We start from the raw sequence: 22215 nt of genomic DNA, 5'->3' as shown, positions 1-22215 counted from the left end.
TCATACACTGCTCTCTGGTCTTTTATCATGCTGAAGTCTATCGCCTCTTTGCAATGCATCGTCTTCGAGCATTCTTATAATGAAATCTATTGCTTCAAAGAACACGTCTAACGTGTAATCACATTTTCTTAGATGCTCGACCACTTTTCTGTAGAGCTTTCCCTCTGATAGTTTTTGGTTTATGAGGCTCATGACCATGCCCGGGCCTATATCATCTTTACTTAGCCTTTTACTTTGTTCAATTATGATTGTTAACTCGAAACAGAACCTTTTGAGCTCTACAGGATCTAGTGACGGCACAAAGATGTTAGCTAATTTTTGGTGCAAAATCACGAGTGTCTGATGTACATTGCCATACTGTTTATCTAGAAGATCTAACGCTATTTTATAGTTCGCGGCGGTTACACTTAAAGATTTCACTATTCTAAGCGGCTCCTTGCCTAATGTCCCCAACAAATATGTAAATTTAGATACATCATCTAAATCGGCTCTTCGATCTACATGTATCGTAAAGAGCTCACGGTACGAAGCGTATTCCTGCACTTCCCCTTCAAACGTGGGGAGAGGCAGCGGTTTCAACTTGGGTAGGGCAACATTCCTCGTTGGAGTGCTTTTCACTCTATCAATACGATTGTATAGAAGGGTAGAAGCTCGCGTAGCTTCACCCAACGTGTGCCTGATTCGGGCTTCCAAACTAGGTTCTAGTTTGACATACTGATTTTTGTATAGCTCTCTCAGCTGTCTGACCTCTTCCTGCAATTCTGTGACCAGATTCTGGTAAACGGACTCAGAGTATGTCTCAATTAATGCGCGTTGTTTTTCACTTAGCAAGTTGACTATTTGGCCCATCGACGCCTTGATGTGCACGATCGTGGCAACCCCCATTTTGACTAACTTTACTTTAACTTCGGGAGAGTTTGGCAAACTAGGAAACGAATTGGGTTTAAGTTACAAAGATGAGGGCACTAAAAAACCAGAGAGACACGTGGTCGATTGCACATCAGGAGGCTGAGGACCTTAATTGTTACGTCACTCCCTCTCTCTCCTATTAGGGTTACCATAAAAGCTCATATTTTACTGAATTCCTTTCTAGCTCTGGAAGGCACTTGTTATCCGGTTCGAAGGACCAGTTGTCGTGATTTTCACTTCGACTTTTATATGATTAGTTCTAGGCCCGATGGTTAGGGCCGATAACAAGACCTTGAAGAGGTAAGCCTCCCAAAACCGTCCAGGAATCGAATAAAATACGGCTACACTTTACAATTTTATTACAAAAATAGTTATTTGATAAGGGAATAACATGCTAAAACATTTACACTACTTAATAAATGAAATATCTCACCTGAAACAATTACACGGGCTCGGACTTAAAAAGAGAACAAAATACACCCCATTTTAACAAAATACCTTGGTAGACCACATACCAAGGTTTTCTACCGTATTTTAGTGGATGAATATGATCCCCAATCACTGGGATAACTGAAATATATACAGATACAAATTCACATCACACTTACAAAAAACTATGGGGAAACCGACCTGGTTATACAAGGAGCAGAGACGTAACAATAGAAGACAACTTACTTGTTCGGGGATATTAGGCAAAGATAACAACCGTAGCTCTCGCAGCTTCGAAGAAAACTACGATTTCCCGCGCTAACTAAAGTGTCCTTGGTAGAAGGGGGTGAATTCTTACATTATTAAGTTATACGGGGATTGTTAAAGCGTCTTTATCTACCACAAGACTGAGAAACTGTTAAAGTCTTACTTTAGATACAAGGGGGAGCTTAATGATTTGCCTAAAGGCCATAATTTGCTGTAATTCACTAAATTAGGGAGTCTTTGGCTCTAAACATATACATAAGACATTTTCATCGTAGTATAGTAACATGATATTACATTCGTGATTCATAAATTACAAATACTTAATTTCTTTAACACCCGCTCTTTCCCCACCAGGTGGTTAAATTTTAGGCCCCAATACTGTCGCGTATTGGACCATAGTCATTCGTCGGAACGCCCGCAAGATCTTCCAGCCTTCCCTCAATTTAACGTAACGTTTGTGGAGTTAAATGGCGGGACTTTCGAATGATCAGTTCAAAATTCCCGACAAGGTTGGAGAAATTTTCCTTCGAGAATGGGTACAGTAATTATATAGATTCAATAACTGATAATGACTATCTTTTTCTAAAATCAAAATAGAATAACATCAAAAGATCAAACATTATGATTTCTCATAAGAAAACATCATAATATAATACATTGATAAAATATTACCATAAAATTGAGATTATAAAATTTTATGTCACCTGTTGGTATCTAAAAGTCTCCCGACTCTCCTGCTGCCTCTCCTCCCCCCAGTTTCGTTTCGGACTCGAGATCGTCGACAACTCTAAACTCTCATCGGGAACATCCACAAGGTTCATCACCTGGACAAGCTCTCGGTGTGAAAATTTCACTGAAATCCCCGTAGAGTTTCGCTAGAATGTCCGTTTCTATTCTTGGAGATTCGGGATGGAAATATTATTCAAAAGCCAACACACATTGAGATGACTACTTCAACGACCTAGCCTGTGACTGTGATAATTGTGTGTCATACCAGCAGCGCCGTGCTTACTTGCTTAACCTCATCGCCAGACACACCACTGAAACCATAGACCAAGATGTGTTTAATCACCATATCAGATGTAAATGTAGGGGTTGCAGAGATGCCTCCTTCAAACTTAACAAGTTCAACAATGAAATGAAAGCGAAAGCAGCTGCCAAGGAAGGGACTAACCCCCTTCCCAAGAAAAGGAAGATTCCAGAAAACTCTTCACCAGTGCCAGTACCAGCCCCATCATCGCCAAATGTGACTCCAAGGACTGAGAGCACAGACTCATCCTTGTCTGTCCCTTCAACTCCTCAGCAGTCGTGTGCAACAGCAGTCAACTCTCGTGCCCAAGTCCTCCAAAGCCATGGAGACCGAACAAGGGGCCACAAGCCACGGACTGCAACTGCACAGATTGCCTTCAAACACTCCTGCAAGAAGCCACTGCCGTTGCAGATAACATCCAAGCTACGCAGCCAAAGAAGCCTCTGCCAAAGTTTCAGCTTTCACAAATGGACAATGAGCTCTCCTATGCCTCTGTTGCTGCCATGATTGCTAAGACAGGCATGCAGCTCACTGCAAGACCTAACAGAAAAGGTGATCTTATCATCTACCCCAAGGACGTTGAGACAGCCAGATTCCTTCAGAAAAACCCCACTTTAACACTGCTGGATCCTGCTTTTATCGGGAAGAAAGCTGTCATAACCAGGTATCCTGTGTCGATGCCTATCTCCATTGTAACGTCGTGCAGCACCATTGACTGTGCTGTTTGCTGCACAAGCAAAGATGACGTTCCAGTTTGATGTCTCATTGCCACCTTTATAGGTCCAGTTCCCTCCAAACTGGACTTAGGAGTCTGGGGAACTTTCCCCATTGAAGAATACACACCTGAGCCCCTTTGATGTTATAGATGCCAACGCTTTGGACATCATAAAGAAGAATGCAGAGGCCCCATCATCTGTGGTGTCTGCAGCCAGCGACATTGCACAGAAGTGTTCATTAAGGCCCACAAAGAAGGACGACACACCACAACTGAGTGCCCTAATTGTTCCAGGCCACACCATGCTTGGAATAAGCACTGCCCAGAACGTCTCAAGAGGATAGCAGCTATGAAGAATACATCCTCTCCAAACCTAAAGAAACCAGCTCCAATCCAACCACCTAAAGAACAGAGAATTCCTCGCCAGAGAAGACCGCGTCAGCCAGTTACTGTTCCTGTGCCTGCACCTGCAACTGCTCCTAATACGGACCAGCAACGACCTGCAACTGCTCCTCATAAGGACCAGCACCGACCTGCAACTGCTCCTCATAAGGACCAGAACCGACCAGCAACTGTTCCTCATAAGGATCAGCACCGACCTTCAACTGCTCCTCATAAGGACCAGCAACGACCCTCATCCTCATTCCCTTCCCAAACCTTGGCTCAATAAATTAAGTCTCTCACCTTGCAAGATCTCATACCTATCACCTTCCAGATCCTTACTAGAGTCCTTTCCTTATCCTCGACCTCTACCTTCCTGCAACTCCTGCAACAACTCCAGTTTCCAGCCACAGAGCAGGGATAAGCCTCCCCTGCTTACAGCATACATAACCTCTCTATCCTTCCTAATTCCTAATTCCTAAATGGAGAATCGTTATTACTTGGCCGTGTTCTCTTAAAGAAACAGCTCTTGTTTTTCCTACCTCATTTCTTCCTCCCCTACTCCCTGCACACATAATTCTCCTAATCCTTTTAACCTCATCATGTGTGCTCTTTCCAATTCCAACGACAGAGCAGGGATAAGCCTCTTTGCTTAGACCTACTCCTATAATCTCCTACTGAAAATCCTTCTCTCCTCTCCCAGTCTCTCCTACTTACTGGGACTTGCTGCTATCAATACTTTTTCTCTAACTAAAACCTTTCTTTCGTGGACCTAAAAAGGAGTCCCCTTTTTCGGGTTACTTTCTACCCCTTTCCATGTCTTGTCAAATCCCTCTTTAATCCCACATCCTGCATCCTTTTTCCTGTTCCTGACTTTTTAAACCCAACCTCTCCATTCTTTTTACCTTTTTAACCCAACCTCTCCATTAATAATACAAATTCTTACTCCTCTAGAGTTCTCCCCTTTACAGATGCCAATCCCCTGTCATGCTATAGGCATGGCAATCTACATCATCATCATCATCCTCCCTCCTTCCCCTTCCCTTTTTCCCCCTCTCTTCCCCTTAAAATTAACGTAAAAATTCATATTCATATTAACTTTAGTCGCCTCTCGACAATAGCCATGTGCATTCCCTCCCTTCTTCCCCCTCCCCCTTCCCTCCCCTCCGCACTACAGCGTAATATCACTGTTTGCTCTCGTACTATTGTCCGAGCCTTTGGCCACCTGGTCTTACACACGTCTTGTAACTCCCGTCGCCTCCAGACCCCCTCCCATGCACTCCCCCTCCGTACTCCCTCCCCCTCTTCCTCTCTCCACTTCGCCTCACGCTACAGCGTAATATTTCTCACCATCTTTGATTCTAGAGCATTCCATACTATCTCCCACGTAAATTTCCCTCATGTTCACGGCGACCCGCCAATTTTTCCGCGCGGAAATCGCACACACTTAATTCGGTCTTAGATATTTCTATTACAGAACACATCTCTTTCAAAACCCAACCTTTCCTTTCTCTTTATAGTTAAGCAACCAAAATTTTTTCTTGTTTTAATTGCTAACTCTATCTTTTAAATTATTGCTAGCCCCCTCCCCCCTCAGCTAGTACTCTCTATTGATCTCTCTACCGCTTAACTTTTCCTCGGGATAGTTTACGCCCTTCTTCTGCCTCCGACTAAATCGCTTTTCATTCATTCCCACGATCTCCTACTTCCCTGGGACTCACTGCTATAATACTTTCTCTCTTACTCTATGGACTCTGTCTATCAAAAAATTTCCTTTTCGTGGACCATAAGAGGAGTCTCCCTACCGGGGCCTTTTCTCCATTGTCATGCCAGTCAACCTCTCCCTTTTTTCCCCTATTGTTCTGCTTAGTGGTAGCGAGAGGGACCTGTCCCTCATTCAGTTATACGGGCATTATTCCAGCCCGTGGGATGCTTGGTATCTTACCATTACCCCCACCTGGGAACCAAATTCCAGGCTGCCGAATGAGGACAAGCAGCTCACTCGAAACTACCACTACTTTTTGGCCTTACATCATTAGCTTTGGCTATCTAATTCTAACGCAATTTAAACCATTAACCTGTAAAGTAACATATAATCTCATTGTTTAAATTACCCCCTCTAGCATTACCGTAAAATACTCTAACCATATTCACGTCGTAATTTTCTCCTTACAAATTTGATTTACCTAATTCTAATAACATTCTCTTACAGGCTGCCAACACAAGAGCCTGTGTCTTACACAAGGTAAGGCAATCTACACACATACACGCAAACACATGTTTTCCATCACACCCTTCATTGACCTCAGACAGAAATGAAATGGGTGTGGTGAGAGAGAGAGAGAGAGAGAGAGAGAGAGAGAGAGAGAGAGAGAGAGAGAGAGAGAGAGAGAGAGATGCTCAGGGAAAACTAGCGACCTTTGTGGAGGACGAACAGAGATTAGGAATATGGTAGGCCTAACTAGGGTCATGAAATTGGAGCAGGATTTAGAGTTGGTCCAGTAATTGGAGTTTCGTGTAGATCAGGGTCATAACTGTTGCAGCACACTAATTAGGCTGGGCTTGATTAAAGGCCTTAATTATTCTGTGACAATTAAACCATTGACTATTTGAGGTGAAATTTGTAGGCCTGAGTGCTCTTCTTTAGCATGAGAAAAAATGTGATGAAATTGTATGTTTCTATCATGAATGTTTGTTTGTTCCCTTCCTTTAAATACCTGTTTTGTTCCGGGAAAATCAAAATTTATATATCCCAAATGGAGACCAAATTTGTCCAAAAATATTCCAATATCAAAAATATGGTATCTAAAAGTAAGACTATATTTTTATGCCAATATATTCATTACTTTTTATATGCATTGCTTAAATTAACAGCTGCATCCATTTTCCTTTGTTAGAATAATGAGACCATTTAGTGATTCAGTCTTATTCTGGCGTCGCTCTTTATTATGGTTTCAATTTGAGAAAGAATTATCTCTCTCTCTCTCTCTCTCTCTCTCTCTCTCTCTCTCTCTCTCTCTCTCGTCGACTTCAGCTGACGATGATGATGATGAATGCTAATTTAGAAGAAGGGGTAAATCTAACATTAATTGGGAAAACAATACTTCATATTCATTACAGAAAACTAAATATCGGTAAAAAAGATTTTCTGTAATTTCTAATTGTTCCAAATGAACAATTGTGGTGGCCTGTTGGTAACGCCCTTGTCTCAAGGCATTTGTGCTGCTTGAATGGGCAATGTCACTGTCTCTTGGCTCTGCCATTCATGAGCGGCCTTTAAACAAAATTTTAGACAGCGAAGATCCCTGTATTCATTATGATCCTTTTAATTTATTAGTTGACAATAAGATTAACCAAAGAAATATTATGAAACTCCGTTTCCCTATTCATTGTATGAAGATACAATGTTAGGCAGGTGGAAGCGTAGCTTCTCACCATTGTTCCTAAAAGTTTTAGGGGAAGAGACCTAATGGTCTGTTTCCCTTCTAAAGATATAACCTATGTTAAATTGCATATTCTATTTAAGAGTAGACAAATGATGATGATTGTATTAAAGCCAACACTTCTTGTTGGCACAGGCCTTTCCCTTTGAAGAAGACTAGGCTCTCATATAGGCCTACCTAGTGACATAAACTCTTAAACCCTAATTGTATGTAATGCTTTTCTTAAATTTTTGTATTGTAATATATATCTGATCTTAAATCATGTAATACCTAAATAAAAACGTTGCTAAATTCTATTCAAGTATATTATTAGTCCATATTGATTATTAGATCTAGACTCACTCCTCTGAGCAAAGTTTCTCCAAAGTCAAACAGGTGACGTCATTTTCTTTACATTGCAATTCTGTCAGATTTTTTTTTTCTTTTTGTGGAGATTTGAGAGAATGAAAACTATACGTCTTTGGAAACTTTATTCTATATGCAATCAAAAATATCTATTTTGATTCATTTATATTAAGGGAAGTTAGCAAGACAACGTAGGCCCTTGTTCATAACCTTCTTAACCCTGGATAGGTACGATGGGTCGTTTGCGACCCCGAGCGTCAAAAAAAAACAGGTTTTTCTCACGTGACTCACCCCCGTGACTGAATTTGTGGGTGATCGACCTGCAGGAGGTGTCTCCCCTACACGCTCTAGTAGTGTCCAGATGTGCATTGCTGTAGCTGTACTCCTTCCCCGATTTCTGAGACGCGTCGGGGTCGAGCGCGACCGAGTTTACCCTTCTAAGGTAGTTTGCATAATTATCAAAGTTATTACGTATTATGAAATTGTCGTAGAATGGTGCAACTTGTATAGGTTATCAGTTGTGGAAAGTCTTGGTGGATTGTTTGGCTACCATGTGCATGATTTTTTTTTTAGTTAAAATGTCGTTCATCACCACGAGGACCATTTTACCGCGAGTGCCCCTTTTTCATTTTTTTTCATTTTTTTGCCAAGTCATTTTTCCGTAAGATATTGCCAAATAGGTCGTAAAACTTTTGCTTGTTTAGTGTTGGAAAGTGTGTCTAGATGATCTGGCTACCCATGCATGACTTTGTTTTTGTCAGATACGACGTAGTTATTGGTATATTGGGTATTTAACTGCGGTTACCAATTTCTGTTTTTTTTCAATATTTGTAAAAATTACTACGTAGTAAGGAATTGCCGTATATTATTCATTTTTTTTTTTCATGTTTATGTGTTAGAAAGTGTGCCTTGATGGTTGGGCTAACACGTGCATGTCTTTTTTTTTATCTGAGATGCCGTATATTAGAATGTCGGGCATTTTACCGCGAGTGTCCCTTTTTCATTTTTTTTCATTTTTTTGCCAAGTCATTTTTCCGTAAGATATTGCCAAATAGGTCGTAAAACTTTTGCTTGTTTAGTGTTGGAAAGTGTGTCTAGATGATCTGGCTACCCATGCATGACTTTGTTTTTGTCAGATACGACGTAGTTATTGGTATATTGGGTATTTAACTGCGGTTGCCAATTTCTGTTTTTTTTCAATATTTGTAAAAAATTACTACGTAGTAAGGAATTGCCGTATATTATTGATTTTTTTTTTCATGTTTATGTGTTAGAAAGTGTGCCTTGATGGTTGGGCTAACACGTGCATGTCTTTTTTTTTTTATCTGAGATGCCGTATATTAGAATGTTGGGCATTTTTCCGCGAGTGCCCCTTTTTATTTGTTTTGCATTTTTTTGCTTAGTCATGTTACCGTAAGGAATTGGCAAGTAGTGTCGCAAAACTTATGTTTATATAGTGTTGGAAAGTGTTTCTAGATGATCTGGCTACCCATGCCTATTTTTTTTTTTTTAGCCAGATATGGCGTATATATAAGTATGTGTTCGATTTTCCTGTGATTTTCCTTTTTTTCGTTTTTTCCCATTTCCTTCAAAATTACTACGTACTAAGGAACTATCACAGAGTAATATTTCATTTATATGTTTATTTGTCGGAAAATGTGCCTTGATGGTTTGCCTAGCACGTGGCTGAAATTTTTTTTTTCTGAAATGCCGTATATTAGAATGGCCATTTTTCCACGAGTGCCCCTTTTTATTTGTTTTGCATTTTTTTGCTTAGTCATGTTACCGTAAGGAATTGGCAAGTAGTGTCGCAAAACTTATAATTTTATAGTGTTGGAAAGTGTTTCTAGATGATCTGGCTACCCATGCCTATCTTCTTTTTTTAGCCAGATATGGCGTATATATAGGTATGTGTTCGATTTTCCTGTGATTGCCATTTTTTCGTTTTTTCCCATTTCTTTCAAAATTACTAAGTACTAAGAAACTATCACAGAGTAATTATTCATTTAGATGTTTATTTGTCGGAAAATGTGCCTTGATGGTTTGCCTAGCACGTGGCTGAATTTTTTTTTTCTGAAATGCCGTATATTAGAATGTTGGGCATTTTTCCGCGAGTGCCCCTTTTTATTTGTTTTGCATTTTTTTGCTTAGTCATGTTACCGTAAGGAATTGGCAAGTAGTGTCGCAAAACTTATATTTTTATAGTGTTGGAAAGTGTTTCTAGATGATCTGGCTACCCATGCCTATCTTTTTTTAGCCAGATATGGCGTATATATAGGTATGTGTTCGATTTTCCGGTGATTGCCATTTTTTCGTTTTTCCCAATTCTTTCAAAATTACTACGTACTAAGGAACTATCACAGAGTAATGATTCCTCTAGATGTTTATTTGTCGGAAAATTTTGTTTACTTTTTTTTTTGATTGAATATCATCAAATTTTTTTAGCTAAAATATTATATTGTTTTACATTTTTTTTTTTTCGATTTTATTTCCTTCAAAAAAAATTTTTTGGGTCAGAATTTTAATTTTATAGTCGTAAAATAATCGACAATTATCCAGCAACCCACCATACAATTTTTATGCATATCCAATAATAATTAGATTAGTAAATAACACCTTGAAATTGACATATCCTTCCTACATTTCAAGTGGCAGATTAGGGAGTCTGAGTCAGTGTGGTTGGCGGCCATTTTGTTGACATATCCGAAGCGTAAGCTGCCCTATCTATATATATTCTTGTTCCCTATAGAATTTGTGATATTTTGGTATATTTTTACCTGCATAAATATCATATTATATATTAAATATATGTATTTTTTTACGAAATTTCTAAGTACTCAAAAAATTACCTTTAGATATGGCCCCTAATACAAAATAATGAAGATTTTTTTACATATTTCTATTATAGGATAACATATGTTTATTCCCTAAAAAAATTAGCCACTTCCTATTTCATTTGGGTACCCCAAAAAATTCATGAAATTTGGACAAATTTTTTTTGCCAAAAAAAGTTACCCTTTTTTTCTCATTTCAGATCTTCACCTCCATGGGTCTGACTTCATCCAAAATACATCAAGATGTGTCCTAAACATTCAAGAATCAATTCCTAAAAGGATTTGTGTATATATGTATAAACTTTTTTTTATGAATTTTTATGTCAGGTCTTTTTTTTTCTACTTAATTTTTTAAAATATTTATAATAAATAGTTTTTCTGCAGATGAGTAGTATTTATCTTTACAGTTGTTTTAAGCATTCATTGAAGTTTTTTTTGGCAAAAGAAAAAAGGAGGTTACTGCAAAAACTGATTTTTCAAGAATTTTTTTTTACGTCGGGGTCGTTCACGTCTGAGTATACCCTTAAAGGGGTGTCCGAGGAGCGTACCTATCCAGGGTTAAAGCCAACAAAACCCAGAGCTTCTCAACATGATTCGGATATTAACACCAATAAACATATTAGGAAATTATCATTAATTTGATTATTACTTTTCTCTCTGTTAATGAAATCGTAGACTAAATAGACTCACGAGTATTGAGACTTAGACTTCACTGCAGAATCACTTGATAATTCATCTGTTATTCATTGTGCATCTGAATATGTAAAGTGTAGGAGATGAATAACATCAATATAATGTAATAATAAAAATAACAATATTAATGTTTTTAAAAACCTCTAAGCTCTGAAACAAAAGATTTGTCAACCTGCAAAGCTTAACTTTAGTTAATTGTATCTTGGAGGAACAAGGACATATTGAGATATAATTATAATTATTGTATGTTATTCTCCAAACAAAACCAAAATGATTTTATATAACATATTTGATAAATTGTATAATACAAATATATACCATATAGCAAAACATTACAAGAGATTAATCATAAAATTAAGCTGAAAAAGTTCAAAGGTCTTGAGAGGCGGCAGATTCCTCTATACCAGTGGTATATACTAATTTCATCAGGAGAGCCAAAAGTTTAGGATATACTCAGAGTGCAAGCCACATAAGCCATATATATATATATATATATATATATATATATATATATATATATATATATATATATATATGTGTGTGTGTGTGTGTGTGTGTGTGTGTGTGTGTGTGCGTGTGGGTAGGAGTGAAAGTCAATTTTGTTGTGGGTTCCCAAAGACACATATGTTTAAAATAAAACAAGTAACCAGCCTTGTTATTAAATGAATAATATTAACATTTTTGGCTTTACCAATATAAAAGTTGAAATGAATATGGTACCTTCATATAATGTTGAATTGACCAAGCTGTTTCTTCACTTTCTCCAAGCTGTGCTTGTAACTTTTCCCGGCTATTTTTGTTGCGTTATCCAAATGTTTATTAGTGACTATTTCTGTTTCCTTTTCGCAATATTTATAATTGAAAATGTAGAGTATGCGCACACAAAATAGCACATCCCTTTAGGCAAAGTCGACTTCAAAACTGAGCCGTTTATATCAGGGACAGTATGCCAGAAATTTTCCTCACCTGATTTTAAAATCATCTTCGGCGTTTTATTTAGCCTACAGCTCAACGATCTGAACCCACTGAAAAATGATCGGGGCAAAGTTTAACGGGTATAAAATTTCCGGTTGAAACATAAATATTGAATAAGTCCTAGTTCTTCATTTTCTTAAACTCCTCTTCAAATTCCTCAATGCATTCATGAAAGTGACATAGCGGAATATTTGCAACATTTCTGGATTGCCAAGTGAGGCTTTCCTAAGGTTTGGAAAATGCACAAATTGTCTGCCCGGTATGAAAAGTAATTTGATCTTGTTTTGAAATGCTGTGACTCCCCTTTGCATTGCAGCTGCTCTTCAATTTTAGTGCATTCAGGTGGCAGGTGAGATCAGTTAAGGATGCCAGTTTTAGTCTCCACTCAGGATTCTCAAGTTCAGGTTCAACTTTTCCTTTGCTTGCAGTGACCTTGCGAATTTGAGACAGGAGACTCAAGAATCGTTCAAGCACTCTGCCTCGAGATATCACTTCATTAAGCATCACTAAATCTGCATACTATCCGTCATATTCAGCCAATAGTTCACGAAATTGACGATGATTTAATGTCCTTGAATAAAAGAATTACCACCCGAACAACCAGCTGCATCACATTTTGAAGTTTACAATCTTTGGAATTTGTCACAAGTGCGTCCTAGTGAATTATACAATGGAATATGGCAAAATTTGTAAGTTCCTTTTCCTTCCTCATTAATCCAATGAGACACTTTTCTTTGCCTCTCATATTGAGGACACCAGCAGGACACACACAAACCATGTTAGACCATTTTAGGTTATTGTCAGAAAAAAAAAATAGCGCAGTCACTACGTCTTATCCTCTAGCTTGGTTACATAGTGGTAATAGCCACAATAATTCTTCCCAGAAAAAGTGTTTTTTTTTTTTTTGGAAATCGTACCCAAATACATATCTGTGCATCATCACAAATATCTGTGTTTTCGTTCAATGCAATGCTAAATAATTAAAAAGCTGATAGATTAACGATTTCTTCAGTCCTCGTCATTATGGTTGTGCCTGATGTGAATTGTTTGAAATTGCATCTTAATTATCAAAATCACAATACAATTACTCTGCTGATACCAAAACCCATTCTTTAACAATCTCTGCATCTGTAAAAAGTTTCCTATGTTTGGCCAAGATCCATGCAATCATATGTTGCCTCTGTCAAATTCTCTGTAATATATGAAAAATGAAGAATTGCCAGAATATTTAAAGGGTGATTTAAAGCATTATCGCTGTATTACAGTAAAGGTAACTCCTGATAGAACGAGGTAAGTGAAGTGTACATTTTATTTGTTTACAATTTCAATACTTAGTGAGTTTAGTGATTATAGTAGTGTGTTTTTAATACAGCAATTCACTATTGATTTAGAGGGAGATTTGTAGGCTACCAACCGTGTGTCACACAATTGTACATAATTATTTTGTATATATTATGCTTGTATCTGCGCTCTTCCCTCGCACTAAAAAGAACATTAAAATTCATGTCTCCGGTTATGCTCTTTAACATTGTCTGTCTCTCGAACATGTTATGTCCTGTTGCCTTGAGGAGAGTGTTCCTTAATAAACAACTCAGTTGATTGCATCCTGCCTTTGAGTTCACAACCCTCTCTCGGCTTGTCACATTGGTGACCCCGGAGTGACTCGCTCCTTCCGCCCCTCCCCCCCTCCATCTCTCACCGTTACTATGACGTTGTCAACGCATACTTTTTGCAGCAGTACTTGCCGTCGCCAGCCGCCCGTATAGCAACGTCTTTTAAGCTCTCTCAACAACCGTTGGGGGACCAAAGGGCTTCGCTCACCCTCGGGAAAATGACCAGTATAACTCGCCTGCAACCTGCCGCAGACAGTTCTCCTCGTGAGGTGAACCTACTTCGTGCCCTTATGGACGGCCACTTCATGACCTTCACAACCTTCTCCCTGCTTCGTCACAGATTCAAAGCATTATCGCTGTATTACAGTATAGGTAACTCTTGACAGAACGAGGTAAGTGAAGTGTATTTTTCATTTGTTTACACTTTCAATACTTGGCGAGTTTAGTGATTATATCCTGGTAATTTTCATCTGGTCAAAATAAATAAACATTAAGATCCCGATTACTCAGCCATGGTTACTTGAAAGTTAATGACTTTGTTATGAGGTAAAAATATGTCTCTCCACTTACTATTTAATTCTTTTTTAAGTGAATTCAATTTCATGCAACCATGATAGAGTAATCGGTGCTACTATAGTGTGAGGTCTACCGCCATATGTCCCAGAGCCCCGCACCTGACCCTCGAACATGTGAACTGGCCAAATCCATCAAAAACGTGACCTGTCCAGGTGACATGCCCATATAAAAGGAAGCAAATAAATCGTGCCAACGAGAACTGTTGGCTATAATCCACAACAACAACAGCAGCTCCTAAATCCTTTCTCCCTCGGCCTAAAAGAGATATCATCGATTGAGGGTATTAAAAATGTTGCTAAAGGAGTTTTATAGAAGAGTCATTCTGACAGAAGAAGCAGCACTCGTCTTTTTAAGAGAGCACAATCTCTTGGATACAGTTCAAGAAGCAGATCTATTTGTGTCATTCTTAGAAGATGTAAGAAGTGTGTATCGCTATATTAAATGTATGGAAATATATGATAACCTGTTTGATGTACGAAGAGTGTATCGCTAGAATAAACGCATGAAAATATATGATAACATGTTTATTTTTACCTATTATCTATTTAAGCCATTTATAAGATATGTTTAAGTTAAGTATTTATTGCTTAAACAAATGTATGAAATGTGTTTTATCCATGAGGGACGAATAATTCAGCAGTAGACCTCACACTTAAGTACTAACGGGAGGTAGATCTCATGCTATAATGTAGTAGACCTCACGCTATAGTAGCACCGAGTAATTGATATTTCAGACTTCATATTTTTAGCCTGACGAACCTATTCCTATTACCAATTTTAACCCTGGATAGGTACGGTGGGTCGTTTGCGACCCCGAGCGTCAAAAATAAACAGGTTTTTCTCACGTGACTCACCCCTGTGACTGAATTTGTGGGTGATCGACCTGCAGGAGGTGTCTCCCCTACACGCTCTAGTAGTGTCCAGATGTGCATTGCTGTAGCTGTACTCCTTCCCCGATTTCTGAGACGCGTCGGGGTCGTTCGCGTCCGAGTTTACCCTTCTGAGGTAGTTTGCATAATTATCAAAGTTATTACGTATTATGAAATTGTCGTAGAATGGTGCAACTTGTATAGGTTATCAGTTGTGGAAAGTCTTGGTGGATTGTTTGGCTACCATGTGCATGTTTTTTTTTTTAGTTAAAATGTCGTTCATCACCACGAGGACCATTTTACCGCGAGTGCCCCTTTTTCATTTTTTTTCATTTTTTTGCCAAGTCATTTTTCCGTAAGATATTGCCAAATAGTGTCGTAAAACTTTTGCTTGTTTAGTGCTGGAAAGTGTGTCTAGATGATCTGGCTACCCATGCATGACTTTGTTTTTGTCAGATACGACGTAGTTATTGGTATATTGGGTATTTAACTGCGGTTACCAATTTCTGTTTTTTTTCAATATTTGTAAAAATTACTACGTAGTAAGGAATTGCCGTATATTATTCATTATTTTTTCATGTTTATGTGTTAGAAAGTGTGCCTTGATGGTTGGGCTAACACGTGCATGTCTTTTTTTTTATCTGAGATGTCGTATATTAGAATGTCGGGCATTTTACCGCGAGTGTCCCTTTTTAATTTTTTTTAATTTTTTTGCCAAGTCATTTTTCCGTAAGATATTGCGAAATAGTGTCGTAAAACTTTTGCTTTTTTAATGTTGGAAAGTGTGTCTAGATGATCTGGCTACCCATGCGTGATTTTGTTTTTGTCAGATACGACGTAGTTATTGGTATATTGGGTATTTAACTGCGGTTGCCAATTTCTGTTTTTTTTTCAATATTTGTAAAAATTTACTACGTAGTAAGGAATTGCCGTATATTATTGATTTTTTTTTCATGTTTATGTGTTAGAAAGTGTGCCTTGATGGTTGGGCTAACACGTGCATGTCTTTTTTTTTTATCTGAGATGCCGTATATTAGAATGTTGGGCTTTTTTCCGCGAGTGCCCCTTTTTTTTTGTTTTGCATTTTTTTGCTTAGTCATGTTACCGTAAGGAATTGGCAAGTAGTGTCGCAAAACTTATATTTTTATAGTGTTGGAAAGTGTTTCTAGATGATCTGGCTACCCATGCCTATTTTTTTTTTAGCCAGATATGGCGTATATATAAGTATGTGTTCGATTTTCCTGTGATTGCCATTTTTTCGTTTTTTCCCATTTCTTTCAAAATTACTACGTACTAAGGAACTATCACAGAGTAATATTTCATTTATATGTTTATTTGTCGGAAAATATGCCTTGATGGTTTGCCTAGCACGTGGCTGAAATTTTTTTTTTCTGAAATGCCGTATATTAGAATGGCCATTTTTCCACGAGTGCCCCTTTTTATTTGTTTTGCATTTTTTTGCTTAGTCATGTTACCGTAAGGAATTGGCAAGTAGTGTCGCAAAACTTATATTTTTATAGTGTTGGAAAGTGTTTCTAGATGATCTGGCTACCCATGCCTATCTTTTTTTTTAGCCAGATATGGCGTATATATAGGTATGTGTTCGATTTTCCGGTGATTGCCATTTTTTCGTTTTTTCCCAATTCTTTCAAAATTACTACGTACTAAGGAACTATCACAGAGTAATGATTCCTCTAGATGTTTATTTGTCGGAAAATTTTGTTTACTTTTTTTTTTATTGAATATCATCAAATTTTTTTAGCTAAAATATTGTTTTACATTTTTTTTTTCGATTTTATTTCCCTTCAAAAAAAATGTTTTTGGGTCAGAATTTTAATTTTATAGCCGTAAAATAATCGACAATTATCCAGCAACCCACCATACAATTTTTATGCATATCCAATAATAATTAGATTAGTAAATAACACCTTGAAATTGACATACCCTTCCTACATTTCAAGTGGCAGATTAGGGAGTCTGAGTCAGTGTGGTTGGCGGCCATTTTGTGGACATATCCGAAGCGTAAGCTACCCTATCTATATATATTCTTGTTCCCTATAGAATTTGTGATATTTTGGTATATTTTTACCTGCAGAAATATCATATTATATATTAAATATATGTATTTTTTTACGAAATTTCCAAGTACTCAAAAAATTACCTTTAGATATGGCCCCTGATATAAATGTAATTTACAAAATAATGAAGATTTTTTTACATATTTCTATTTTAGGATAACATATGTTTATTCCCTAAAAAAATTAGCCACTTCCTATTTCATTTGGGTACCCAAAAAAATTCATGAAATTTGGACAATTTTTTTTGGCCAAAAAAAGTTACCCTTTTTTTCTCATTTCAGATCTTCACCTCCATGGGTCTGACTTCATCCAAAATACATCAAGATGTGTCCTAAACATTCAAGAATCAATTCCTAAAAGGATTTGTGTATATATGTATAAACTTTTTTTTTATGAATTTTTATGTCAGGTCTTTTTTTTTTTCTACTTAATTTTTTAAAATATTTATAATAAATAGTTTTTCTGCAGATGAGTAGTATTTATCTTTACAGTTGTTTTAAGCATTCATTGAAGTTTTTTTTGGCAAAAGAAAAAAGGAGGTTACTGCAAAAACTGATTTTTCAAGAATTTTTTTTGGCGTCGGGGTCGTTCGCGTCCGAGTATACCCTTAAAGGGGTGTCCGAGGACCGTACCTATCCAGGGTTAATCATCACTCCTAAGGACTTGGATACCGCCAAACACCTTCAAGAAGAACCGGACCTTACCCTGCTAGACCCTGCCTTAAATAGAAGAAAGGCAATCATTTCAAGATATCCTACCACTAGGCCAATCTCCATTGTTACTTCCTGAAGCAATATAGAAACAGCTGACCGCTGCAAAAACCGTGACAACGTCACTGTCAGGAGGCTTTTAGCCACCTTCATAGGTCCTGTGCCTTCATCACTGGATCTTGGAGTCTGGGGGACGTTTCCAATTCAAACTACACTCCAGAGCCTCTTCGCTGCTACCACTGTCAACGCTATGGCCATCACAAGGAGGACTGTAAATGCCCTGCTTTCTGTGGTGTCTTCAGCCAACGACACAACACTGAAATATGTATACAGGCCCAGAAGAATGGACAAGAAACTCGCCCAAAGTGCCGCAATTGCTCCAAACCACATCATGCCTGGAACAAGCGCTGCCCTGGACGCCTAAGGAGAATTGCTGCAATGAAGGGCACCAGTTTTCCTAAAAACAACAAGCCAGCTTCACTGCAGAAACCTAAGAACCAACGAACTCCTCGCCAGAGAAGACAACGACAGCCTACTACTGTTCCTGCTCCTGCAACTGCAAAGCAAAACCAGGCACCCATCGTCCCTGTATCTCCCCCTACAACTCCATTGCAAGCAGTTTCAACTCCTCATCCTGCAACTCCACCTCCTCAACCTACATCCTTGGCTCAACAAATTGAGTCACTCACCTTACCTGACCTTATTCCCATTGCAATTCGAATCCTTGCCAAAGTCCTTTCCTTAACCTCGACCTCGAATTCCAATTTCCTGCAATCCTTGCTACCATTCATCAATCCAGTTCCAGAGCAGGGATGAGCTTTTAGCTTAAACCTCTCATATACATCCTTCTAATCCTTAATCCATTCCTCCTTCAATCCTAATTCCTAAAAGGAGTACAGTTATTGCAGGGCTGTCTTCCTCATAAGGAAACAGCTCTTGTTTTTCCTGTCTCCTACAATCCCTTTTTCCCTATCATTCCTCTTCCAACCCTATCCTTGGGGGACCTTTCCCGTACTCACTGACCGAGTGTTGTACAGAAATGGCCCCCCTCCCTTTTCCCATCACAGCGCAGGAATAAGCTTCTTTGCTTAAACCTACTCCTATTCTCTCCTACTAAAAATTCTTCTCTCCTCTCCCAGTCTCTTTTACTTACTGGGACTTGCTACTATCAATACTTTTTCTCTGACTAAAAACTTTCTTTCGTGGACCTAAAAAGGAGTCCCCTTTTTCGGGTTACTTTCTACCCCTTTTCACGTCTTGTCAATTCATTCCCATTCTCATCCCTCATTCATCATCCTTACCCCTCATCCTTCATCCTTTTTCCTATTTCTTACCTAACATTCCTTTTCATAATACAATTTTTTACTCCTCTGGAGTATCTTCCTTTACAGAACCAATCGTGTTTGGGCTCTCCAACGACAAGAGCCCGTGTCATGCTATATGCATGGCAATCTGCATGAATGATGTCATATTCTAAGCATAATACCAATTCTCTAATATCGCAAGAGGGTCTGCCCCTCTCTTTTATTCTTCACCTATACTTCTCTTTCTCCCTATTTCCTTAATCTTTCCCATCCCGAGTACCTGCCTTTGAGCTATAAACTGGATTGTATCCAGGGGTACTCTTCCTTTCCCCATATTCCCAACTTCCCTATTCTTAGAGAATGTGGGATTTGACCTATGAAAGTGGAGATAACTTTGTTTGATGGAGTCTTGAGCTTATTCTTGTATGCTCTATATCTGCAATGTAGCTGAGGGAGGTGATGGAAACTAGAGGCATAGTCACTGGATTGCTGAGGACTGTGATGGAAGCAGGAGGCATGGGCACTGGATAGCTGAGGACTATGATGGAAACTAGAGGCATAGTCACTGGATAGCTGAGGACTGTGATGGAAGCTAGAGACATAGTCGCTGGATAGCCGAGGACTGTGTTCTTCTGCTTCTTTGCTGGATCTTATTTTTTTTTTTTTTTTTTTTTTTTGGGTTCCCCCAGGTCCCTCAGTGTGAGGCACCTCGTATATCCACCAGAGAGTTGCTCATACATCTTCCGGTGTATTTTGCATCTTCCAGTCTTGGATTGTCTGGGATGCATCTTAGGTATTTATCGAGCTGATTTTTAAACGCATCTACGCTCACTCCTGATATGTTTCTTAGATGAGCTGGCAGCACATTAAATAGTCGCTGCATTATCGATGCTGGTGCGTAGTGGATTAATGTCCTGTGCGCCTTTCTCAGTTTACCTGGAATGATTTTTGGTACTATTAATCTACCTCGGCTTGCTCTTTCTGATACTTTAAGCTCCATGATGTTTTCAGCAATTCCTTCTATTTGCTTCCATGCTTGTATTATCATGTAGCGTTCTCTTCTCCTTTCTAGACTGTATAGTTTTAAAAATTGCAGTCTTTCCCAGTAATCAAGGTCCTTAACTTCTTCTATTCTAGCAGTATAGGACCTTTGTACACTCTCTATTTGCGCAATATCCTTTTGGTAGTGTGGGTACCATATCACATTGCAGTACTCGAGTGTACTACGCACATAAGTTTTGTAAAGCATAATCATGTGTTCAGCTTTTCTTGTTTTAAAGTGTCTGAATAACATTCCCATTTTTGCTTTACATTTAGCCAACAGTGTTGCTATTTGGTCGTTGCATAACATATTCCTATTTAAAATTACACCAAGGTCTTTAATTGCTTCCTTGTTTGTGATTGTCTCATTATTAGGTCCCTTGTATGCATACACCATTCCTTCTCTGTTTCCATAATTCATTGATTCGAATTTATCGGAGTTAAATACCATCCTATTTATCTCCGCCCATTCATATATTTTGTTTAGATCTCTTTGTAGTGAGTTCCTATCTTCATCACAAGTAATTTCTCTACTTATTCTTGTGTCATCGGCGAAACTTCTCACTACGGAGTTTTCAACATCACAGTCTATGTCTGAGATCATAATAACAAATAGCAGTGCAGCTAATACCGTACCTTGGGGCACACCAGATATTACCTGGGCTTCATCTGATTTCTCGTCATTTGCAACCACTATCTGTTTTCTGTTTTGCAGGAATTCTTTTACCCATTTTCCTATCTTTCCCACAATATTATGCTTTCTCATTTTTTTCTCCAATATGTTATGGTCTACCTTGTCAAAAGCTTTTGCAAAATCTAGATAGATCACATCTGTGTCTTTTTCATTTATCATATTATTGTATATGTTTTCATAGTGAGCTATCAGTTGGGTCTGTGTACTTTTTCCAGGTACGAAACCGTGTTGACCCATATTAAACAAATTATTTTTGACCAAATGGTTCATTATTTTCTTTTTTATTACCCTCTCATACACTTTCATAATATGTGATGTTAGACTAACAGGTCTGTAATTGCTTGCCTCTAGTCTTGATCCACTTTTGAAGATAGGGGTTATATAAGCTAATTTATGTTTAACATATATCTCGCTCATATCTATACTCTGTCTTAGCAGTATTGCAAGTGGCTTCGCGATAGTGTTTGCAGTTTTTTTTTAACAAAATCGCTGGAACTCCATCTGGTCCAGCTGCCGATCCATTTTTAATTTTGTTTATAGCCGTGACAATATCTGCTTCATTAATATCTATATCCGTTAGATATTCAACATTTTCTTCTCTCATTTCTGTTTCATTATTCTCATTCGCAATTCTTGGCGTGAACTCACTCTTATATTTTTCTGCTAATATGTTGCATATTTCCTTTTTTTCATTCGTTAGCCGTCCTTCAATTCTTAGAGGGCCTATTTCTATTCTCCTTTTATTCATCTTTTTTGCATAGGAGTAAAGTACTTTGGGGTTTCTTTTTATATTTTGAAGTGTCCTTTCTTCTAAGTCCCTTTTTTCATTTTCTTTCGACTGTATAATCTTTTGTTCTGCATTTTCTATCTTACATTTTATTTCCCTCATTTTCCACACCGGGGAGGATTCCATCTTGATGAGGCTAACACTTCTTTGATCCTTAGGGGTGATGCCGAGTTCATCCTTGCGGTTCAGCCCAACAGTGATTTGGATGCTGGGCTTTGAGGCTACCAAGGCAGAAACTGCACCAAAGGATGTGGTAATTTCTATAGTTGTTAGCTTGAATCTCCGAGGAGGTTTCTTCTCAGTGTTTTTGGTTTCAGGCTGGGATGATGAAGGAGAGCTAGAAAACATAGCAGAGGCTTCTTTCAGTAGCTATGGGAGGCAATCTGTGCAGTTGCAGTACAGATAGTGGTCTTCTTTGGGGTAAGGTAGCCTGGGGCCTTGGAAGTGGATTCCTCTGTCTCCATGGCAGGGGAAAGTGGGCTAGATGCTGTAAAGTGGAGCTTGTGCTGTAGGTGATGGTGA

General features: G+C 38.3%; 1 protein-coding gene across 1 annotated transcript; it reads right to left on the bottom strand.

Annotated features, from left to right (window-relative positions):
* On the bottom strand, window positions 1-885 carry LOC137619142 (uncharacterized). Its single transcript, XM_068349328.1, has one exon. It carries the CDS (start codon window positions 883-885, stop codon window positions 1-3), a length of 885 nt encoding a protein of 294 aa, XP_068205429.1.
* Window positions 886-22215: the final 21330 nt, after the last annotated feature.

The sequence above is a fragment of the Palaemon carinicauda genome, chromosome 25 (assembly GCF_036898095.1).
Source record: "Palaemon carinicauda isolate YSFRI2023 chromosome 25, ASM3689809v2, whole genome shotgun sequence".
Lineage (NCBI taxonomy): Eukaryota > Metazoa > Arthropoda > Malacostraca > Decapoda > Palaemonidae > Palaemon > Palaemon carinicauda.
This window is presented reverse-complemented; position numbering and strand designations above follow the sequence as displayed.